Here is a 24201-nt window from a genome sequence, read left to right on the forward strand (position 1 = left end):
GGACCTAATGTATTACCTCTCTCCCAGAATTGTTGTGAGGATTAAAATGCCTTTAAGACATGTAAGGTGCTTATAATAATGCATAGCAATTACATAGTAAGTCCTCAAAAAGCTAATATCATGATTATTAAAAAAGGGTTTCTTTCATATAGGACTTAATACTTTCCAAATAGGTTTTAGTGCCATAAAGTTAGTTTTTATTGAAAATGACGATAACAAAAAACCCGGTATATTTCTTCCTATCAAATAATGCAAGTAACATTATGTTTTTCCTTTTCCTTTGATTGTCAGCTTAATCTAATTTAATGCTTTGTTAATATTATTATGGTGTATTTTCTTTGTCCTTTAATGTTACTCTTTCTATTTATTTTTTAATCTCTTTTATAGAAAATTAATTACCAATGCAAAGATTTCATGTAAAAAACAATAGGTTTAGGTATTCTTTGTATTTTAAGTATTTAATATTTGCCTGAAAAGAATCGTTTGTTTTTTTAGGGCTACAAAGGAAACATCTAATGAAAAGAACAAGGTAGAGTAAAAAATTAATTATAAAAAATATTATCCTGTAGTAAAAAATTACTTTGTGAAAGGTATAGTGGAAAAATAGAAAATCTTCCTTTGTGGTAGAAACATTTACTTTGAAAAAATAATTTAGAAACAGTGTTGATAAAATTATCCCTTTGATAAAAATCTGTTCTTTTAAGAAGTATCTGTGTTTTTACTTTAATAAAGAGATATTTATCACCTCTGTACACTTAGTATATTTTATAAGTATTTTGGGGACATTGTGAAATAGTATTTTTTATTTGTAGGTCAAAGAGCAAATTAATTCTATGGATGACCTTGATGACTTAACTCAATCATCTGAAACAGCTTTTGACGATTGCCAGATGCTTTACTCTAATTATAAGAATTCCATGTTGCTAATAGAACAACTTAGCATGGAGTGTAAAGGTAGGACCATGGTATAAATATGTATATTTATATGTATATTTTTGTGTATACTGTTGTAATATTTGGTAGAATTCACCAGTGTAGCCATTTGGGCCTGGAATTTTCTTTGTGGGAAGGTCTTTAAGTAGGACTTTAGTTTCTTTTTTAGATATAGGGCTATTTAGTTTATTTGTTCTTTTTTTTTTTTTTTTTTTTTTTTGCGGTACGCAGGCCTCTCACTGCTGTGACCTCTGCCGTTGCGGAGCACAGGCTCCGACGTGCAGGCTCAGCGGCCATGTCTCATGGGCCCAGCCGTTCCATGACATGTGGGATCTTCCTGGACCCGGGCACGAACCCGTGTCCCCTGCATCGGCAGGTGGACTCTCAACCCCTGCGCCACCAGGGAAGCCCTATTTGTTCTTTCTTGATTGAGCTTTGGTATTTTCCCTCTTTCAAGGAATTTACCCACTTCATCTGAGTTGTCAAATTTATTTACATAATGTTCATAATATTACTCTGTCAGTCTTTTAATATCTATAGAATCTGTAGTAATTTCTCATTACTCATTTCTGTGAAATTGGTAATTTGTGCCTTCTCTCTCTTTTTTTTTTTTTCATTATCAGCCTGGCTAGAGGTTTATCACTTTTATTCATCTTCTGAACATATTTGGTTTCACTGGTTTTTTAAAAACATATTTATTTATTTATTTATTTTAGGCTGTGTTGGGTCTTCGTTGCTGTGCTCAGGCTTTCTCTAGTTGCGGCAAGCGGGGGCTACTCTTCGTTCAGTGTGCGGGCTTCTCATTGCTGTGGCTTCTCTTGTTGTGGAGCATGGGTTCTAGGTACATGGGCTTCAGTAGTTGTGGCACGCGGGCTCAGTAGTTGTGGCTTGCGGATGGTAAAATGCAGGCTCAGTAGTTTTGGCACACAGGCTTAGTTGCTCTGCGGTATGTGGCATCTTCCTGGACCAGGGATCAAACCCGTGTCCCTTGCATTGGCAGGTGGATTCTTAACCATTGTGCCACCAGGGGAGTCCCTCATTGATTTTTCCATGTCTTTTTTGTTTTGTTTGTTTTGTTTTTTCTCATTGATTTTTTCTTTGATGTTTTTTATTTCCTTTCTTCTGCTTGCTTTGGGTTTACTTTGCTCTTTTTAAAAGAATATTTATTTATTTATTTTATTTTTGGCTGCGTTAGGTCTTAGTTGCAGCATGTGGGATCCTTTGTTGCAGCGCATGGGCTTCTCTCTCTAGTTGTGGCGTGTGGGCTCAGTATTTGTGACACTCCAAATGGGGTGTGGGCTCCAGCGTGTGTGGGCTCTGTAGTTGCGGCATGCCGGCTCTCTAGTTGTGGCTTGCGTGTTCAGTAGTTGCAGTGGGCGGGCTTCGTTGCCCCATGGCATGTGGGGTTTTAGTCCCCCGACCAGGGATCGAACCCGTGTCCCCTGGATTGGAAGGCAGATCCTTAACCACTGAACCATAAGAGAAGTCCCCTAATTTGCTCTTTTTCTGGATTTTTATGTTGGAAGCCAAGGTCATTGATTTGAGACCTTCTTTTCTAATATAGACATCCAGTGCTATAAATTTTCATGCAAGTAAGCAGCATTCCACAAATTGTAATATATTATGTTTTCATTTTTATTCAGTTCAAAATACTTTGTAATTCCTCTTTTCATTACCTCTTTAATCCAAGGATTATTTAGATGTGTGTTATTTAGTTTTCAAATATTGGAGTATTTTCCGAAATATTTTTGTTCTTGATTTCCAGTTTGATTGCTTTGTGGTCAGAGAACATACTTTGTATGACTTAAATCCTTTTGACTTACTCCTTTATTTTATAACCCAGAATATAGTCTTCTTTTGGTAAGTGTTCCATGGCTACTTGAAAAGAATGGTGGTGTTCAAGTCTACAGTATCCTTGATGATTTTCTGCCTTCTCTTTCTATCACTTATTCATTGAGGGGTATTGAAATCTCAGACTGTAATTGTGGATTTGTCTATTTTTCTTTGCAGTTCTCTCAAGTTTTGCTTCATATATTTTGAAGTTACTAGGCGCATAAACGTTTAGGGTTGTTATGCTTCTTATTAATTGACACTCCTCATTATGAAATGACCTTGTTTATTGCTGATAATGTTTTTTGCTCTGAAGTCTACTTTGTTTGGTATTAATATAGCCAGTCTAGCTTAGCTTTGTTTTGTCACATTTTAGTGCGGTATATCTTATTTCTAACCTTATTACAAATTTATGTCTGTATGTTTAAAGTGCATTTCTTATAGTTGGCATACAGTTGGGTCTTGCTTTTTGATCCAGTCTGACAATCTGCTTTTTCTTAAAAATTTATTTATTTATTTATTTATTTATTTTTGGCTGCGTTGGGTCTTCATTGCTGCGCACAGGCTTTCTCTAGTTACGGCGAGTGGAGGCTACTCTTCATTGTGGTGCACAGGTTTCTCATTGCGGTGGCTTCTCTTGCTGTGGAGCACAGGCTGTAGGCCCATGGGTTTCAGTAATTGTGGCATGTGGGCTCAGTCGTTGTGGCACATGGGTTTAGTTGCTCCATGACGTGTGGAAGGACCAGGGCTCAAACCTGTGTCTCCTGCATTGGCAGGTGGATTCCTGACCACTGCGCCACCAGTGAAGTCCCTGACAATCTGCTTTTTAATTGAGGTTTTCAGACCATTTTCACGTAATGTGATTATTGATACAGTAGGTATGAATCTGTCATTATGCTGTTTGATTTCTGTTTATCCCATCTGTTCTTTGTTCCCCTTTTCTTTTTCTGCCATCTTTTAGATTAATCAAGTAATTTTTATGATGTAGTTTTATTTCTTTTTTGGTTTTTTTGGTTTATTAACTGTAACTCTTTTGTTTCACTATTTTAGTGGTTGCTTTAGGGTTTACAGTATTTTACTTAGGGTTATCACAGTCCACCTTCAAGTAATATTGTACCACATCATATATAGGATAAGAATATTTCAAAATAGTTTACTTCCACTTCTTCTCTCCTTGCCAGATCCTCCTGGATCTGTGGGATTGTAGTTTTCATTAAGTTTAGAAAGTTGTTGGCCATTCTTTTCTTCAAATATATTTTTTTCTGTTTCTTTCCTCCACCTCTTTGGGGCATTGTATATTTAGCCACTTGAATTCCTGGTCAGGGAATTAAGGTCCCGCATGCTGTGCGGCATGGCCAAAAAAAAAAAAAAAAGGTATTTGTTCAATGTATGGATGAGTGAAGGTGAAAATGCACAGTGCTTTATACATAAAAATTACTCATATATTTCATTTCTATCTTTGTTTTCTTCCTAATGCAGATTCTGTTAGCTTATTGAAAATTCGGGATGCAGTTCTTTCATATGAAAGATTAATAGATCTTAAAAAAGATCACTGTGAACTACTTACAGGACAAAATAAAAAAATGGAAAGTAAGGTCACTGGGCTACAAAAGGAGCTATCAGAAACAAAAGAAATGAAATCACAGTTAGAGCATCAAAAAGTGGAGTGGGAACAAGAGCTCTGCAGCTTGAGGTATTGAACATCTTGGTTTTCAAGAAATATTTGAACTGTTTTTATTTACTGTAATACTACAGATGTGTATTTACTTTAATATTACGGGAAGTTTTATAATTGCTAACTTACCTGCTGGGATTTTACAGGGGAGAAAACTTCATTAGTATTGTGGAGTGTGAGATTCTTGGAAATAATACAGCAAGTTCTTAACAGTGGATACTTCTACTAATAATTTAATGTATATATTTCCAAATCATCATTTTCATGGCCATACAGAAGTCCTCCATACGAAGCCTCATTTTTTTGTAATCTCTTTTTTTTAATTTTATTTTTTTATACAGCAGGTTCTTATTAGTTATCCATTTTATACATATTAGTGTATACATGTCAATCCCAAGCTCCAAGTTCATCCCACCCCCCTGCTTTCCCCCCTTGGTGTCTATACGTTTGTTCTCTACATCTGTGTCTCTATTTCTGCCTTGCAAACCAGTTCACCTGTTCCATTTTTCTAGATTCCACATACATGCATTAATATATGATATTTGTTTTTCTCTTTCTGACTTACTTCACTCTGTATGACAGTCCCTAGATCCAACCACGTCTCAACAAATGACCCAATTTCGTTACTTTTTATGGCTGAGTAATATTCCATTGTATATATGTGCCACATCTTCTTTATCCATTCGTCTGTTGATGGGCATTTACATTGCTTCCATGACCTGGCTATTGTAAATAGTGCTGCAATGAACATTGGGGTGCTTTGTCTTTTTGAGTTATGGTCATTATTTTTTTAGCAAATTGAATGTCAGTTATTTTTCATTTTTCTGCATTATATTTAATGCTACAAGGAATGTCTCTTCTATAAATTCATTTCTACATTTCTGATTATTTATTTTGAATAAATTCTTTAATATTGTGTTATTTGGTTAAAGTATGAGAACTTTTTAAAAAGGTCTTTGATCCATGTTTCTAAATTGTTCTCCAGAAAGTTTATATTTCTTTACACTCCCACCCACAGAAGTATGAAATGGCCATTTTTCTCAAGACAAAATTTTTAAAAACATTTATGTAGTTTTATTCTTAACATATGCATGGATGAAATAAAAGGTAAAAATGGAAGGTGATTACTGATTAGTTTATTCAATATCTCTTTCATACAGAGATAAAATTAGTTCACACGTTTGTGCTGAAAGCACAAAATACTCTCTATTTAATTAATTAATATGGATCCTGCCTTACGGGATTTAAAATTATTTATTAAATAGATAATAATCAACAAGTTGAAAATGTTGCAAAAGAAGAAACATAAAAAGTGTGGGGCAACAGATATTAGACTCCCTAGCCTAGTCTTGGATTACAGTGTCTGAAGATATATGTTCTGTAAAAGGCATCTGCAGATTTTATCTGGCACTGTAAGTCATTTAGGGGTACCTGTAGTATTTTATGAAGTTGAAATTTTATTTCTAGTGAACTTATAAACTTGTTTCTAAACAACAGCTTCTCTTTTTAACTAGTAACTAAATTATCTGTCCTAAAGGAGGAGTAATTATGACAGTGTGGAAAACAGGGTAATTTTCGGCCTAACTTCACTGAATAATTTCAAAATTTCTTTCCTACACTATTCACCAGAGTTACTCTTGACTAAAACTTACTTAAGTGGCAGAATGTTTTTTCATTGCTACCTTTCAAGTATATATATCTTTATGAAGAGATTGAAGTGAGGAATTAAAAATATGAGACCTAGAAAGGAAAAAAAAAACTGGAGAACAGAAATTTCATTAGCATACTAAATCAGCGGGTGAAGAGCCAGATCATAAAATGAACTTTTTATTTTCCAACAAAACACATTTTAAGGTAAGCATATTTAACTGCAGATTCACCCTAAAACAAGAAAAAAAGAAGAGAAGAAATGCTGACAGGTTATATGAAAAAATTAGGGAGCAGTTAAGAAGAAAAGAAGAGCAATACAGTAAAGAAGTTGAAATGAAACAACAACTTGAACTCACTCTCAGAGCACTAGACATGGAACTGAGGACTGTGAGAAATAATCTGAATCAGGTAAGTTAATCTTTGGTGAAAATTTCAAATTTCCAACAGTATTTCATCAGTATTATTTGTAATATCTCTTTGATTTAATATATATTATTTAGGTTTAAAACAAATAAAAAGTGTTATCTCATCCTAAATATGAACTATGACATTTATAGCTTAAATTATTAATTTCTTGCCATTTTTAGCTTCTAATACATGCTCTGTGTATGTTTTCTGAATGGAAGAATGGAAGGTAAATTGAGCTTAATGATTAACATAATGATTGGCATTTTTGGTCCATTCGAAAGTAATATTCTTAATTCCAATCCATGTGTTAATTTTGGCTTTTCTATGTTAAAATACAGGGTAAATTGCCTTGAGACTGCGATGGAACTAGTTAAATGCTTTGTAAAAAGATTTTCTTTCACAATACTGTATCTCCCTGTATTTTTGCTCTGTGATAAGTTTAGCAGTCATTTAAATTAAAATCTTAAGTTATTCATGTGGGATAAATATCCTTGTGTTTATTTTAAAAGGCTACTTCCTTTTAACAGTTTTGTTTTTTTTTTAAATTCTGCTCTTAAACTTTTGACTTTTTTTTTTAATGGTATGAGACCAAAAACCTCATGAAATGTGTCTCCAGGTTGTAGAAGAGCGAAATGACGCTCAGAGGCAGCTTTCTCGAGAGCAGAATGCCAGAATTTTACAAGATGGAATCCTGACCAGTCACCTTGCCAAACAAAAGGAGATAGAAATGACTAATAAGGAAATGAATTCTGAGATATTTTCTTTAATCATTTTCAAATATTTGTGTGTACGTATCAGTATATGTATATAGTTTAAAAACCAATACTATACATCACAGACAGTGTAGAGGATACTTAAAACCTATTTAAGTATATTTGGGGGGAGGTGACGTTTCTCGTCCATTGGATATTTAATATTTTTAGTTCAAACATAATTGAATTATATTTGATTAAATTTAATTCAAGTAGTATTTTTAATTCAAATCCATTTGTCTGCAACAGTCAAGCAGTGACATACAATAGCCTCATCCAAGGAGCGGCTTTTAATATTTTCCATAGGAACTGATGAACTTTTCATAATCTGAAATCTATTGCTACCATCTAGAAAGGTCTGCACCCTGATGGCGGTTTAGGCAGGGAAGACCATGTGTGCTCCACCATCGAAAACACTACCCGACCAAATCCCAGCACTGAATACGTTCTTACCCTCTGCTTTGGAGTGAACATGTTAATCACTATGCACCTCATCATTTTCAGTGTCTAAATCAGAGTCTGTTCTTGGCTTCACTGTCATTTCTTTAACCAGTACCCCATCAATGACATTTTCACATCACTTACAATTTTTCAGTATCGTAAAAGCTGCAACATTAGTTGTAAAAACATTTTTTTTTTTTTTTTTTTTTTGCGGTACATGGGCCTCTCACTGTTGTAGCCTCTCCCATTGCGGAGCACAGGCTCCGGACGCACAGGCTCAGCAGCCATGGCTCACGGGCCCAGCCGCTCCACGGCATGTGCAATCTTCCCGGACCAGGGCATGAACCCGTGTCCCCTGCATGGGCAGGTGGACTCTAAACCACTGCGCCACCAGGAAAGCCCATAAAAACAGTTTTGAGCACTTAAAAAAATATATTTCCTTAGAATAAACTTACAAAATTACCAAAAAAAAAAAAAAAAAAGAGAGAAAACCCCAAAACAAACAAACAAAACAACATTATGGTTTTTGGCAGTGATTTCACTTCCTTGATAGATTAATAGAGAGGTTAGTTTATCCCTTCCACTGATGGTAAGGGGGAAAGGTATAGCCAGTTTAGAGAACGTCTTTTGGATGTCATTCTTCTACTTGTGAGAAAATTAACACTTTGCTCCATGTAGTGTCCTATTTCAGTACAAGGAACTTTTGAAAATAGTGATAGATATGCCATAATATTTATTTAGTGATAATTTATTGATAAGTATTTTATTTTTAGTGAAACAGTTCATTGTATTTCCCCCTACCTTACTATTTTAAGCATTATGAAGAGAGAATAAAAGTTATTGCAGCAGCGAATAATCTCACGATTTTCTAAGATCTCTATAAATTTTACCTTATTTACCACTAGTGTATGCACCATAGTGAAATATAAGGCTCATTTCATATTTATATGTTTGTACTAGAGAACTAGCTGTGGTTTGGTGTAAGAGGACTCATAGTAAAGTCAGAAGACCTGGAGAAAAGCCTGCAGCTTGCTTGTATTTTTGACTTCCTCATTTCCAGGACTGTCATAGCTAAATGAGTTAATTGATGTTTGTAGAAGTGCTTAGTACAGTTATCAGTAGATGTGATTCTTGTAAGTGACTATAAAAATATTAGAAATGTAGAATATTTATGGAATAGTCTCATGACTATATAAATAGTAGAAACATAGAATATTTATGGAATATTCTCAGGAAAAAAAATTTTTAGGAAATTTAATCTGTTGAAATATATACAGAGCTAAGGCTTTTACTATGGGGTAGCTGTATAGGTTAGATAGCAGATGTAATTTTTTTTAAGCTAGCAGGTGGTATTTTATTTTATTTTTTATTGAAATATAGTTGATTTACAATACTGTGTTAGTCTCAGGTATACAGCACAGTGATTCAGTTATATATATATATATATATATATATAGATTCTTTTTCCAAATATTGAGTGTAGTTCCCTGTGCTACACAGTAGGTCATTGTGGGTTATCTGTTTTTTATATAGTAGTGTGTATATATTAATCCCAACCTCCTAATGAATCCCTCCCCCTCTTTCCCCTTCAGTAACCATAAGTTTGTTTTCTACGTCTGTGAGTCTCTTTCTGTTTTGTAAATAAGTTTATTTGTATCATTTTTTTAGATTCCATGTATAAGCGATATCATATTGATATTTGTCTTTCTGTCTGGCTTACTTCGCTTAGTATCATAGTCTCTAGGTCCATCCGTGTTGCTGCAAATGGCATTATTTCATTCTTTTTTATGGCTGAGTAGTATTCCACTGTATAAATATATCACATCAGATGCAATTTTTAAGTGTAGTCAGATTTATTAATCTTTTATTTTAAGCCTTCTGGGTTTGTTATAATTTAGAGAAAGGCCTTTCCAATTCTGAGCTTCTTAAGAATTCTCCTGTGGTTTGTTTTTTACTTTCATGGATTCATTGTCTTCAATTAAATTTTTGAACTTTTGAAGATTTCTGCTTGTAAGAAGTCTGAGGTTTGTATCCAACCTTGTTTTTTCCACTTGGATATCCACTTATTGCAGCCTTTTCATTGTATAAACATATAGGTTAGTCTTTCAGAGGAAATCATGAAATGTCAATTTATTGAGTACTAGCTAAAAATCTCCTTTATTTCACTTAGGTGTCCGATAGTCCTGAAAAAGAAAAAGATCTGTTACATAAAAACCACATGTTGCAGGATGAAGTTGCCATGCTAAGACTGGAAATAGACACAATAAAATGTCAGAACCAGGAAAAGGAAAAGAAATATGTTGAGGATGTTGAAATTGTAAAAGAAAAGAATGATGATCTTCAAAAGACAATAAAACTGAATGAGGAAACATTAACAAAGACAATATTCCAATATACTGGACAGCTTAATGTTCTGACAGCTGAGAATACAATGCTAGACTCTATGCTGGAGAATGAAAAACAAAGCAAAGAAAGACTGGAAACAGAAGTGGAATCCTACCGTTCTAGACTGGCTGCTGCGATACATGATCACCATCAAAGTCAGACATCAAAAAGAGACCTGGGACTTGCCTTCCAGAGAGCACGAGATGAGTGGTTACGCTTGCAGGACAAAATGAATTTTGATGTGTCTAACCTGAAAGATAACAATGAGATGCTTTCCCAGCAACTTTCTCAAGCTGAAAGTAAATTCAGTAGCCTAAAAACCAAGTTCCATCACACGAGGGATGCTCTCAGAGAAAAGACTTTGGTGCTAGAACTTGTACAGAGAGACCTAAGCCAAGCACAGTGTCAAAAGAAAGAACTTGAACACATGTATCAAAGCGAACAAGGCAAAGTGAATAAATACATTGGAAAGCAGGAATCCTTAGAAGAGAGATTATCTCAACTCCAGAGTGAAAACATATTGCTCAGACAGCAACTGGATGATGCGCAAAACAAAGCCGACAGTAGAGAGAAGACAGTAATTAACATCCAAGACCAGTTTCAGGAGATTGTGAAAAAACTTCAAGCTGAAAGTGAAAAACAAGGTCTGATGCTGGAGGAAAGGAACAAGGAGTTAATCAATGAATGTAATCATTTAAAAGAGAGAATGTATCAGTATGAAAATGAGAAAACAGAAAGAGAAGTAAGTATCCAAGAAGAGAAATAATTCTCAGACTTCCTGAAAGAAAATTCAAAGTGATTTTGATTATGGCTAAATGTTGAATCTAGTTGAATATAAATAATATATAGACTATAAATCTATAGACTGTAAATCAGCCTAAAAGCATACCTTGTATCCAGCAAATAAAGAATTAGACCTGAGAGGTACTTTACTTTGAGTAGAGACATTGTGTCACCTATGAAATTTTAAGAGATTAAGTTATAAATTGTTAATGGGTATAGACAGGTATTAGTAATTTACTCTTCTACTGCTAAGATAATAATTTTAATCTTTATGTCACCACATTTTAGTATCGTGATGAAGCAGATAAATGAAACGCTCAGATCTAAAATGAATTATTTTGAAATTAAGGTTCAATTGTGTGTATTACCTTGACAGTCAATTCCAGATTTCCCTAATGAACTGATGTGTTGATGCCATATCTCATAGTACTTTTCCTTCAGTAGCTTGTCATAACTTTTTAGTTGATATAATTTTATTTTTCTTCATGTCAATTTGAATTAATTTGGGAAATAGTTCAGCCTCAAACCATGTATTCTTATGACCTCTCAACTCTTTAAAGGCATCTACTTTTCATTAAATCATAATTTGGGATTAAAGTAGTGAGCTTTAGCAAAACTATACTTGCTTTAATCTTCCCACTTCTATTTATAATTTACTTGGAACATTTTTACAAATAATTTGCTCATAATTCTCATTTCAAGGCTCAGCTACTATCATTTGGATATAAATCTGTCCAATACAAAGAGAATTGTAGCTCTCTGTGACTTATTAATTTGGCATTGGACTCCCATTTTTAGACTAGTGAGGGGTGGCAGATTCATGAGTAGCAGGAATAAGGTGTGGGACAGGGTCATAGGGGCTGCTATCAGGAGGCAGAGGGAGGCCCTGAAGGTCTCATTTTAATTCTAGGAATTAAAATGGGAATGACCTCATTTTAATTCTGAGATAGGAATCTATTGAGCACTGGATTGAATATGTGAGGATCTCTGAAGTTAATGGAAGCCTCCAGTAGAGAAGAGGGAAGATGTTCCCACCACTCGTCCCACCTACACACCCATTTCTTTCTGAGACTTGAGGAGGTCCTCAAGATCAGCAAATTGATCGGGAAGGGTGGGGAGTGGATAGTGGGACTGAATCCATTGTCTAAGTAACTTAATAGCGGTAAGGCCGGAGGGTAACACCTTCTGTGTCTTAAACCAAATTCAGTGAGCAGGAAGGTGCACATACAAGAAGAAGGAGACAAATTGATGTCTCTGGTGATAGTTTTCAAAGTACATAGGTTGGAATTATCTATTATTAACATAACTTAATAATAAGGTAATTTATAAAATCAGTGACAGAGTATCTTATTAGGCACTTGTGAGACAACTTCAACAAGAACTGGCTGATACCCTAAAAAAGCAATCTATGTCAGAGGCTTCACTGGAGGCCACGTCACGTTATCGTACTAATTTAGAAGATGAGGCACAGGATTTAAAGAAAAAATTACGTCAAGTCACAAGTCAGGTATGTATGAAATTTAACGTGTCAATACTTAATGTATAGGATAAAGTGTTTTAGGACACTGATTTTCATGGACGGCTTTCTTTTGTATTTTCGTTAAAAGTAAATTTATTACAATTTTGTTATCTTTATAATGCACTTGTTTCTTAAACTCTGACTTTCATCCTGCCGTTTGCATTATATATTTTTTCTTACAATATTTACCCTTAGGAAACTTGAGAATTGTGCGTGATTCCTCACAGAAGTTGAGAGACTTTTTTTTTCTATTAAACAGTATTTTTTAGTGATATCCCTACTACCATGATGAAGCAAGCCAGATAAAATCAGAGGATAATGTTTAATGGAATGTTCCATAAAATTGTCATTTTTCATCTTCACTTTCGGGAATGGATATAGTATCTGTGTATATTTATTTCATGGATTTCCGAATAACTTGTGCAGAAAGGTCATTATACAAACCAGTTGAAGTTAGGCAATGCCTTCATTTTCTTTTTATTTTAGATATATTGTAAAAGCGTAGAGATACTCAGATCGTGTATAGTATGTATACCCCAAATAGAAAATTAAGAAAATTATCTAGATCCTGCCATTGTATTTTTAAGAAAACTATTGAGATAATTCACATATCATATAATTCACCCATTTAAAATGTGTAGTTCAATCTCTCCTTGTATATTCAGAGAGTCGTGCACTTGGCATCAATTATAGAGCATCTCCATCACCCCCAAAGGAAAACCCTGCGTCCCTTAGCCGTCACCCATGGCCCCCATCTCCCTCAGCCCCAGCAACCACCAGTCTAATCTCTGTCTCTGTAGATGTGCCTATTCTGGGTATTTCATATAAATGGAATCACACAGTATGTGGTCCTTTGTGATTAGCTTTTCTCATTTGACGTAGCATTTTCGAGATTCATCCATGTTATAGCGCATATCAGTACTTCCATTTCTGTATGTTGTCGAACAGCACGTTATGTGGCTAAGCCGTTCATCCATTCATCAGTTGATGGGCCTTTGGGTTATTTCCACCTTTGGGCTGTTAATAATGCTGCTGTGAACAGTCATTTACAAGTTACTGTGTGGACATAATTTTTATCTGCCTGCTGTTGGGTTTTATCCTCTGAGTTAATTGGCTGATTTCACCTTTTCTTGGCCTTTACTCATGCTGTCCTTTCTGTCTTTACAGTTTCTTTTCCTCCTGCCTAATCCTCCATTTATTCAGACCTGGCCCCCAGTCTTCTCCATGAAGCTCTCTCTCTGACTGTCCTAGCTCTCATTGACCCTGTCATCTAGTCTGTGAAGAAGAGTTTAGCCCTTAATTTTACACTGTTTTAATTTTTTTCATGAGAGAGAATCTCGTCTAAGTATAAATTTGTCTAACAGGGAATATTTATTGATATGCACGGCACCTGTCTTGCATAACTTGAAAATATTTTAGCTTAACAGTTGCTGGGATACAATTAAGTACTTTATACCATACCAATAACTTTTTCTTGGAGATATTGCTATAATCTTTTATTAAAATGTATTTTAAGCAATTAAATATACAATTAAAAGCTCTTAATCTAATAGAGGAGAATTGTTCAATTAAATGCTCTTTTTTTTTCCCCTCACTCTGGAAAAAAAAATCTAAATTTGCCTTCCTTCATTATGCAGCCAGAACTGGGGATTTTCACATTGATAGCATTTCACCAACTGTAAAGCTCTGTGGATAGCTTCTCCGATATCCATACCACATAACCTTAATTTTCTCATCCAAGTACTTTCTAGACATAAACAGTTGCTGGGAGTGAATTGATTCAGAACTTTGATTTAACAGTAGGGTGATATTTCCAAGCCAGTGACTTAACCCTTCCTCTGATGGTCATGTAAGTTATGTACCACTCAATCCAGGAGGTGCTATTTGCTTATTAGTCCATGATCACTGCCCACTGAGTAGTACAGAGAGGAAGTAAGTTATAAATTATTGTAAGTGGAAAAAAGGACTAGTGGAATCAGTGAAAGTTTTTGAAGTACTGGGCACATACATTCTGGTCCTCATGCTCCCTCTTTACTGCCAATTTCAATGGTATGGAGAATGATTTCAGTGTGACTTGTACAGGAGACCACTTCTGTTGGCATGCCATCTGCCTAAAATATCAAATTGTTTAGAACATAAAATACAGCAATAGTAATAATTCTGATTGTAAACACTTAGCATTTACTATGTGCCACGTACTTTTCTAAATAAGTTATGTATACCCCCCCCCCCAATTTAATCTTCCCGACATCCCAGTGAGGCCAGTGCTATTATTATCTTCATTTTACGGCTGGAGAAACTGAGACACAGAAAATTTAAGTAATTTGCTCAAGGACATACAGCAAATAACTCGTGGAATTGGGACTCAGACCCATGCATTCTGGCTCCTGTGTAGATACTACCTCTCACACTAGTCCCTGAAGCATCTGGTTGTCACCAACAGTAGTTTGTAGTATGAACGTTCATAATCACTGGAAGAGCTGTGGTCATTCACATATGTGGATATTTAAAATTATAGTTGGTATAGAGCGTGGAGTAAAAAATATAAATGTCTTTCCCCATTTGGCCAATTTATAAATTTGTGTATTTATTTGATAAAATATAATTTAAAACATGAATGATGTTGTGGTTTAGTACTAGAGGTCAGTAACTTGTAGAGGGCCAGATAGTAAATATTTTAGGCTTTGTGGTTCACAAGGTGTCTGTTGTAGCAACTCAACTCTGCTGTTGCAGCAGGAAAGTAGCCATAAACAATATGCAGATGAAAGACATAAAAACAGATGATGGCGGATTTGCTAGATTATCAGTAATTTAAAAAAATTTTTTCTCCTTTTAGTTGCAAGAAGCACAGGATCGACGTACAGAGGCCATGAGATGTGCTGAGAAGACGCAGGATCACATCCAAAAGTACAATTTAAAGCAGCACAGAAAATAACTTAGTATAAGTATAGAGCAGATAAGCAGTATAGTATGAGAATTATATCAGTTATGACAATAAATACATCATTGTGAAGCTGGGTAAACATTTCAGCTTTGAGCTATTTTGAAATGCATAATTTTTCTCCATTATTTCTAAATTTTTCACATTATCCACAGAACACAACTAGAAAACGGCACAATTGCCAAATCATCTACTTTTCAAAATTCTTAGAACGTATGTAATTGAACCTGCAGGTGTTTGTTCAGAAACTGTGTGGTATTTTAAAATCTATGTGTGAGAATAATAATTTTAAAATATGCATTTTAGGCTTGAAATTGAAAATGCCAAGTTAAAAGCTACAGTCAAAAAGCAAGCGGACAAAATTGAAGAGCTTCAGAAAAACCTGTTAAGTACAAGTTCAGTAAGTCAATCTGTTAATTTCTGTCATGCTGAAAAGGAATTTTAATTTTTTTACTAGTAATATATAAGAATATTTTGGACAATATGAAAAGTCTCATTGATAAAAGAGTTTATTTTTATATTGATACTACTTGCTACTGGTAGCATAATTCCTCTTTGTAGAGGAAGTTGACTGAAATAATAAAATTGATTTTTATAGTAAGACTTTAATTAAAAAGATGGTGACAGTCCAAAAGCAATATTTTATATATACCACATTTTGTTTATTCATTCATCTGTCAATGAACACTGTGATTTTTCCACCTTCTGGCTATTGTTAATAATGCTGCTATGAACAGTGGTACACAAATATCTGTTTGAGTCCAGAAATTTGAGTAATGATTTGATCTAGAATTCTGAACTTCCCTTGTAATCTAAACCCTCCACTGCTATTTTGAGAATGAATTACTTTTAATGTTGTAGTTCATTTTCTTTATCAAGAAGGAATACTAGGTCACTATGCAAGCATTTTTCTGAAAGGAATGTATTTTTTCCTTTCTTGGATTATATTTTACTTTATTTTTTAAAGATTTTTTTGATGTGGACCATTCTTCAAGTCTTTATTGAATTTGATACAATACTGCTTCTGTTTTATGTTTTGGTTTTTTGGCCAGGAGGCATGTGGGATCCTAGCTCCCTGACCAGGGATCAAACTTCCTGCATTGGAAGGCAAAGTCTTAACCACTGGACCTCCAGGGAAGTCCCCCTTTTTTCTTTAAAAAAAGAAAAGAGATGCCAGTGAAAAAGTAGAAATGGCTGCTCAATCAGGGCCTTACATAGTAACAGGTGCTCCTAGCATAGCAAGTTCAGGAACAATTTTTCTCCCAGACACTTGAGTTAATCAGCCTTTCAAAGGTGTAACAGCCAGTCTCAGAAAAGACTGATGTGTAATCCAGGATTCCAATCTATCAATGTATAGTGAAAGCTATGTAACTATTTACCAAGCAGAAAGGGATTCTCCTGCCATTTATACTCTCCTTTTTAGGGGAAGCTACCTATGATTTAAAAATCAGAAGATTCTATTGTGAACCCTAAGTTGGAGGGATGAGGTAGATGCACCTACCAACTCGTTTCTTTCCATCACAATAGTTAGATTCATGCAGTGTCATTATACAGATATACCTGTCAGGGGGACTAGAACATTCTATTGACTGGCCCTTCTTGTGTTCAAAGAAACATTGAAAATTATTTTTTCTAGACTTGATATGCATTAGTCACATTGTATTAGCATACTTTTCATACAAGTGACAATACAATATGTTGACAAAAGGAGTGTCATGTGAATGAGAGTGCCAGATGTCCCCTTACATTGTCAAACAAATCTATTCGGGTATCAGAAATTGAAAATTTTGTAAGGATACCCCACACTGATTAAGCGTATTAAAAAAAATAATGAGGGATTTTCTGTAGATTCCTATAGAAATGAGTTAGGATTATGACATAGAATTATTGACCACTTTAAGGTCTACACAAATCAAAAATTTAATGAGAGAGCTTTCCACCAACTCAGTCAGTAGCCCTGGCTTCTCCTAAAGTTCTCACCTCAGGAATCCCCAGGCCAGAGCCAACCTGAGTTAAGATATATGGTCAGCACAGTGTTGAGATGAAGAATCTGGTCTGGGAAGAAGAGAGAGCTCTAGCTGACTCAAGACTCCAAACACTATAGTTGAGTATTCACCTGAAAGGAGTGTCAGAAGACTTCCATAAGGTCAGGTCTCTATGGAATAGGAAATTATTCAAAAGAAAACAAGGGCAGGGACTTCCCTGGTGCAGTGGTTAGGAATCCGCCTGCCAGTGCATTGGACATGGGTTTGATTCCTGGTCCGGGAAGATCCCACATGCCGGGGAGCCACTAAGCCCATGCACCACAACTACTGAGCCTACACTCTAGAGCCTGCGAGCCACAACTACTGAGCCCATGTGCTGCAACTACTGCAGCCCACGTTCCTAGAGCCTGTGCTCTGCAACAAGAGAAGCCACTGCAGTGAGAAGACCATGCACCACAGTGAAGAGAAGCCCCCACTTACCTCAACTAGAAAAAGCCCACACGCAGCAACGCAGATCCAATGCAGCCAAAAAAGAAAAGAAAAAAGAAAACAAGGGCAAATAATTGATAATCTGATCCTTGTGAAAAACTTCCGCATTATAAAAAAAAATAAAGACAAAGTATGCTGGTCAACATCCTAAGGGTGAGGCTGCCCCCCAAGATTAGAAAATAACACTACACTCAAAGTAACACCAATAAGAATAAACATAAGGTGTCCAAGAATAGCTCTGTACAAGGATAATCCACACTGAGTAATGGCTCATGAGTGTGGCTGAGGATGTTGTCTATGAGGAGCAAGAAGGGGGAGAGAAAATTACAGGTGATCTCAGCAAAGGGGTCAAGGCTGGAAAGGCAGGTTAGGGAATCTGGTACGAAGCCTTGAGATGTAAGGAGCCCTGAGAGAATTTAGAAAGAGGATTAGAAAGGGTCAAGGACTGAACATCAAGGGTTACTGTCATTCAGACTGAGGTGGGCTCAGAGGAGCAGAGGCAGAGTGTGGTCATGTTCGCGATTGCTGCTGAGAAGTGAAGCAGGGTAAGGACTGAAGAAGAAACGGTTCTTGATGACCCTCAAAACTTTTAGTGGAGTTACAAGATTGAAAGTCAATTTAGTGTAAAAGAAGAGAATAAGTGATGAAAGATGAATTATGGATGAGACCATGCGTTAAAGAATGTAAGAGTCACAAAAGCCCAGGACCAGATGGCTTCTCAGGCAAATTCTATCAAGCATTTAGAGAAGAGCTAACACCTATCCTTCTCAAACTCTTCCAAAATATAGCAGAGGGAGGAACACTCCCAAACTCATTCTACGAGGCCACCATCACCTTGATACCAAAACCAGACAAGGATGTCACAAAGAAAGAAAACTACAGGCCAATATCACTGATGAACATAGATGCAAAAATCCTCAACAAAATACTAGCAAACAGAATCCAACAGCACATTAAAAGGATCATACACCATGATCAAGTGGGGTTTATTCCAGGAATGCAAGGATTCTTCAATATACGCAAATCAATCAACATGATACACCATATTAACAAATTGAAGGAGAAAAACCATATGATCATCTCAATAGATTCAGAGAAAGCTTTCGACAAAATTCAACACCCATTTATGATAAAAACCCTGCAGAAAGTAGGCATAGAGGGAACTTTCCTCAACATAATAAAGGCCATATATGACAAACCCACAGCCAGCATCAATCTCAATGGTGAAAAACTGAAACCATTTCCACTAAGATCAGGAACAAGACAAGGTTGCCCACTCTCACCACTCTTATTCAACATAGTTTTGGAAGTTTTAGCCACAGCAATCAGAGAAAAGAAGGAAATAAAAGGAATCCAAATCGGAAAAGAAGAAGTAAAGCTGTCACTGTTTGCAGATGACATGATACTATACATAGAGAATCCTAAAGATGCTACCAGAAAACTACTAGAGCTAATCAATGAATTTGGTAAAGTTGCAGGATACAAAATTAATGCACAGAAATCTCTTGCATTCCTATATACTAATGATGAAAAATCTGAAAGTGAAATCAAGGAAACATTCCCATTTACCATTGCAACAAAAAGAATAAAATATCTAGGAATAAACCTACCTAAGGAGGCAAAAGACCTGTATACAGAGAATTATAAGACACTGATGAAAGAAATTAAAGATGATACAAATAGATGGAGAGATATACCATGTTCTTGGATTGGAAGAATCAACATTGTGAAAATGACTCTACTACCCAAAGCAATCTACAGATTCAATGCAATCCCTATCAAACTACCACTGGCATTTTTCACAGAACTAGAACCAAAAATTTCATGATTTGTATGGAAAAACAAAAGACCCCGAATAGCCAAAGCAATCTTGAGAAAGAAAAATGGAGCTGGAGGAATCAGGCTCCCTGACTTCAGACTATACTACAAAGCTACAGTAATCAAGACAGTATGGTACTGGCACAAAAACAGAAAGATAGATCAATGGAACAGGATAGAAAGCCCAGAGATAAACCCACGGACATATGGTCACCTTATCTTTGATAAAGGAGGCAGGAATGTACAGTGGAGAAAGAACAGTCTCTTCAATAAGTGGTGCTGGGAAAACTGGATAGGGACATGTAAAAGTATGAGATTAGATCACTCCCTAACACCATACACAAAAATAAGCTCAAACTGGATGAAAGACCTAAATGTAAGGCCAGACACTATCAAACTCTTAGAGGAAAACATAGGCAGAACACTCTATGACATAAATCACAGCAAGATCCTTTTTGACCCACCTCCTAGAGAAATGGAAATAAAGACAAAAATAAACACATGGGACCTAATGAAACTTCAAAGCTTTTGCACAGCAAAGGAAACCATAAACAAGACCAAAAGACAACCCTCAGAATGGGAGAAAATATTTGCAAATGAAGCAACTGACAAAGGATTAATCTCCAAAATTTATAAGCAGCTCATGCAGCTCAATAAAAAAAAAAAAACAACCCAATCCAAAAATGGGCAGAAGACCTAAATAGACATTTCTCCACAGAAGATATACAGACTGCCAACAAACACATGAAAGGATGCTCAACATCTTTACTCATTAGAGAAATGCAAATCAAAACTACAATGAGATATCATCTCACACCAGTCAGAATGGCCATCATCAACAAATCTAGAAACAATAAATGCTGGAGAGGGTGTGGAAAAAAGGGAACACTCTTGCACTGCTGGTGGGAATGTGAATTGGTACAGCCACTATGGAGAACGGTATGGAGGTTCCTTAAAAAACTAAAAATAGAACTACCATATGACCCAGCAATCCCACTACTGGGCATATACCCTGAGAAAACCATAATTCAAAAAGAGACATGCACCAAAATGTTCATAGCAGCCCTATTTACAATAGCCCCCAGATGGAAACAACCTAAGTGTCCATCATCGGATGAATGGGTAAAGAAGATGTGGCACATATATACAATGGAATATTACTCAGCCATAAAAAGAAATGAAATTGAGCTATTTGTAATGAAGTGGATGGACCTAGAGTCTGTCATACAGAGTGAAGTAAGTCAGAAAGAGAAAGACAAATACTGTATGCTGACACATATATATGGAATTTAAGAAAAGAAAATGTCATGAAGAACATAGGGGTAAGACAGGAATAAAGACACAGACCTACTAGAGAATGGACTTGAGGATATGGGGAGGGGGAAGGGTAAGCTGTGACAAAGTGAAAGAGCGGCATGGACATATATACACTACCAAATGTAAGGTAGATAGCTAGCGGGAAGCAGCCGCATAGCACAGGGAGATCAGCTCGGTGCTTTGTGACCGCCTGGAGGGGTGGGATTGGGAGGGTGGGAAGGAGATGCAAAAGGGAGGGGATATGGGAACATATGTATATGTATAACTGAGTAAATTTGTTATAAAGCAAAAAGAAAAATAAAAATTAAAAAAAGAAGAAATAAACGTTTTGATAAAAAAAAAAAAAAAAAAAAAGAATGTAAGAGACCAGGGCTTCCCTAGTAGTGCAGTGGTTAAGAATCCACCTGCCAATGCAGGTTCGAGCCTTGGTCCGGGAAGATCCCACATGCCGCCGAGCAACTAAGCTTGTGAACCACAACTACTGAGCCTGCGCTCTAGAGCCCGCAAGCCACAACTACTGAGCCCATGTGCCTAGAGCTCATGCTCTGCAACAAGAGAAGTCACTGCAATGAGAAGCCCACGCACCACAACGAAGAGTAGCCCCTGCTCACCACAACTAGAGAAAGCCCGCATGCAGCAACAAAGTCCCAACACAGCCAAAAATAAATAAATAAAATTAATTAATTAATTTTAAAAAAGAATGTAAGAGTCCAGTAGTGGGAGTGAGGGAGAAAAAGGATGAGAGAAAAAGCTACAAGCATCAAGAAGAAGTTACATTTTTTTTTTTATGCGGTACGCGGGCCTCTCACTGTTGTGGCCTCTCCCGTTGCCGAGCACAGGCTCCGGTCACGCAGGCTCAGTGGCCATGGCTCACGGGCCCAGCCACTCCAAGGCATGTGAGATCTTCCCATACCGGGGCACGAACCCGTGTCCCTTGCATCAGCAGGCGGACTCTCAACCACTGCGCCACCAGAGAAGCCCGAAGTTACATTTTTATTTAGTGTACAGAAGACTTAAACTTTATTTAAAGAGAAGAATGGTTAATAGAAATGGAGAAATTGAAACCTATGGAAGAATGCTTACAGAGAATGAAAGGCTTTATCTTGTGTGGGAATTTTTCAAAGATTATATTAGTAAGATGTGATTTAACAAAACCTGGAATATCTTAAACCATTGATGAAAATGTTTCTAGGGCATCTTTAGAAACTAAAACGTAAATATAACCACTCTTTAAAAAAATTTCATTAACGTGTAAAAACCTCTGGGTTATTTATTTACTTATTTATTTATTATTATTATTATTATTTGGTTGCTCCAAGTCTTGGTTGCAGCAGGCGGGCTCCCCAGTTGCAGCAGGTGTGCTCCTTAGTTGTGGCATGCAACCTCTTAGTTGCGGCCTGCATGTGGGATCTAGTTCTCTGACTAAGGATTGAACCCAGGCCCCCTGCATTGGGAGCACGGAGTCTTATCCACCATGCCACCAGGGAAGTCCCAAAACGTCTGTTTTTAACAAATAAATTTTGGCAATTTAAATTCTAGAAAAATGATGAAATGATGAAAATGAAAAATCAATATAAGCTGTTTCAAGAAAAGTCATTATTTTTGTAATCCGTCCTTATTGGCATCAGGTTTATAAACTGTGTTTCACTATAAACGTATATTACTCATGAACTCATGAGAAGTAATATTTTTAAGAAAGAAGAGTAAGTCTCTAGGTTTTAAAAAATAATTAATTTTTTTTGAGGATGAAAAGGAGCAATTAAAGAAATATATTGAGTTAAAACAGTCTCTGAAATATAGTTTGGATCCAGAAATGAAGAAAAATAGTGAATTAGAAAAAGAGATTACTAGGTAAGATTTTAATATTTCTGATAATTTCAACAATTAATTGATTTAACTATAATTTTGTTTTATTAAAACCTTAGATACAAATTCATTTTATATGTGTATATTCATACTTAAACAAATCATCCATCCTATTTAAAAGTTTACTTTAGAAACTCACAGCACAATCTGAAACTATTTTGAGTGCCCCAGTACTACAGTTCCTCTTTAATGATTTCTAAAACAATAACAATAGTGTGCCTTGCATATAGTAATGTCACTCTGCTCTTCATCATCTACCTTGAATTTTTATGTCTGCAAGATATCTTTGCTCTTTTTGGGTAATCCTGCCTTCTTTTAGTTGTGTTCTTCCCCTTCAGCGTTCAAGTATTTTAATATCTAAAAACCTATTTGTGTCACTGTTTAACAACATCAAAAACTATCTTGATTTTGCTTATATTTTCTTTCTGCTCTAAAAGTTTAGTTCTAAAATATACATACAAAAACATATGTATGACTTAAAGAATAATAAAATGAATGATCATGTTTTGACCACTCAGATTAAAAAAAATAATAATAAGAGTGTTTCCCAATGTCTGTGATGCCTCCACACGGCTTCCTTTCTGGTTATTTGCTGAGCACAGTTAGCCCTCAGCATCCGCAGATTCAACCAACCTCAGATTGAAGGTATTCAGGGTGAAAAAATTCCAGAAAGTTCCCAAAAGCAAAACTTGGATTGGCCTCAGGTGGCAACTATTTCCATAGAATTTATTTACATTGTATTTGTAACTATTTACATAGCACTTACCTTGTATTAGGTATTATAAGTGATCTAAAGATGATTTAAAGTATACAGGAGTATGTGCTTAGGAGGACTTGAGCATCTGTGGATTTTGGTATTGTACTTATGGTTCTTCCCTGATTCTCATAAGTATTTTTCTCTCATTTAATTTTCTCTACATTGCTTGGCATTTTGTTAACATTGTGCTGGGCAAGATTTCTAGATCTCTTAAAACAGCTTGAAGAGACTGGTACACATTCTCTCTCTGCTGATTTCCTTTTTTATGAAGCTCAGCCTGGTTTTTTCTCCGTCAACTCAGACTCCAAAGATTTTCCTTTCTTGTTTCTTTTTCTATTTTGAGTGAGTGTCGATTTTTTTGTGTGTGTTATTTCTTTGCTTCTTGTAGAGGCTGTGGTCAGTAGGTACCAAAATGTCTTTTTGTGTCTTTTCAAAACATTCATATATGATATGCTCTTCTTCTTCAGCTTGGATACTGATGTCTGGTTTATAACTAGTGTTTAATAATAAGTTAGTATTTCATATTAACATACTAAAAATGGATACTAATAACAGCTTCCTTATAAGAACCGTATAATATATATATACACATACTATATTAACTCTTTACTTAGCATGTGTCATAAAATTTTTCTTCATATTATTTACCTAA

The 24201-nt window shown here is 35.7% G+C and overlaps 1 protein-coding gene across 1 annotated transcript in view; it reads left to right on the top strand.

Moving 5' to 3' along the window:
• The window catches only part of LOC307049554 (ankyrin repeat domain-containing protein 26-like), a gene marked incomplete at its 5' end in the record, with an annotated part of 61173 nt that overhangs the window by 19890 nt on the left and 17082 nt on the right, over positions 1–24201 (top strand). Inside the window, 9 exons of the mRNA XM_079699113.1 lie at positions 496–529; positions 813–954; positions 3540–3641; positions 4243–4456; positions 6313–6496; positions 9860–10816; positions 12212–12364; positions 15213–15283; positions 15624–15717. Coding sequence (XP_079555239.1) covers positions 496–529; positions 813–954; positions 3540–3641; positions 4243–4456; positions 6313–6496; positions 9860–10816; positions 12212–12364; positions 15213–15283; positions 15624–15717 — 1951 coding nt within the window. The remainder of the gene's footprint in view (positions 1–495; positions 530–812; positions 955–3539; positions 3642–4242; positions 4457–6312; positions 6497–9859; positions 10817–12211; positions 12365–15212; positions 15284–15623; positions 15718–24201) is intronic.

The sequence above is a fragment of the Hyperoodon ampullatus genome (genome assembly GCF_949752795.1).
Source record: "Hyperoodon ampullatus genome assembly, chromosome: 3".
NCBI classification, from domain to species: domain Eukaryota; kingdom Metazoa; phylum Chordata; class Mammalia; order Artiodactyla; family Ziphiidae; genus Hyperoodon; species Hyperoodon ampullatus.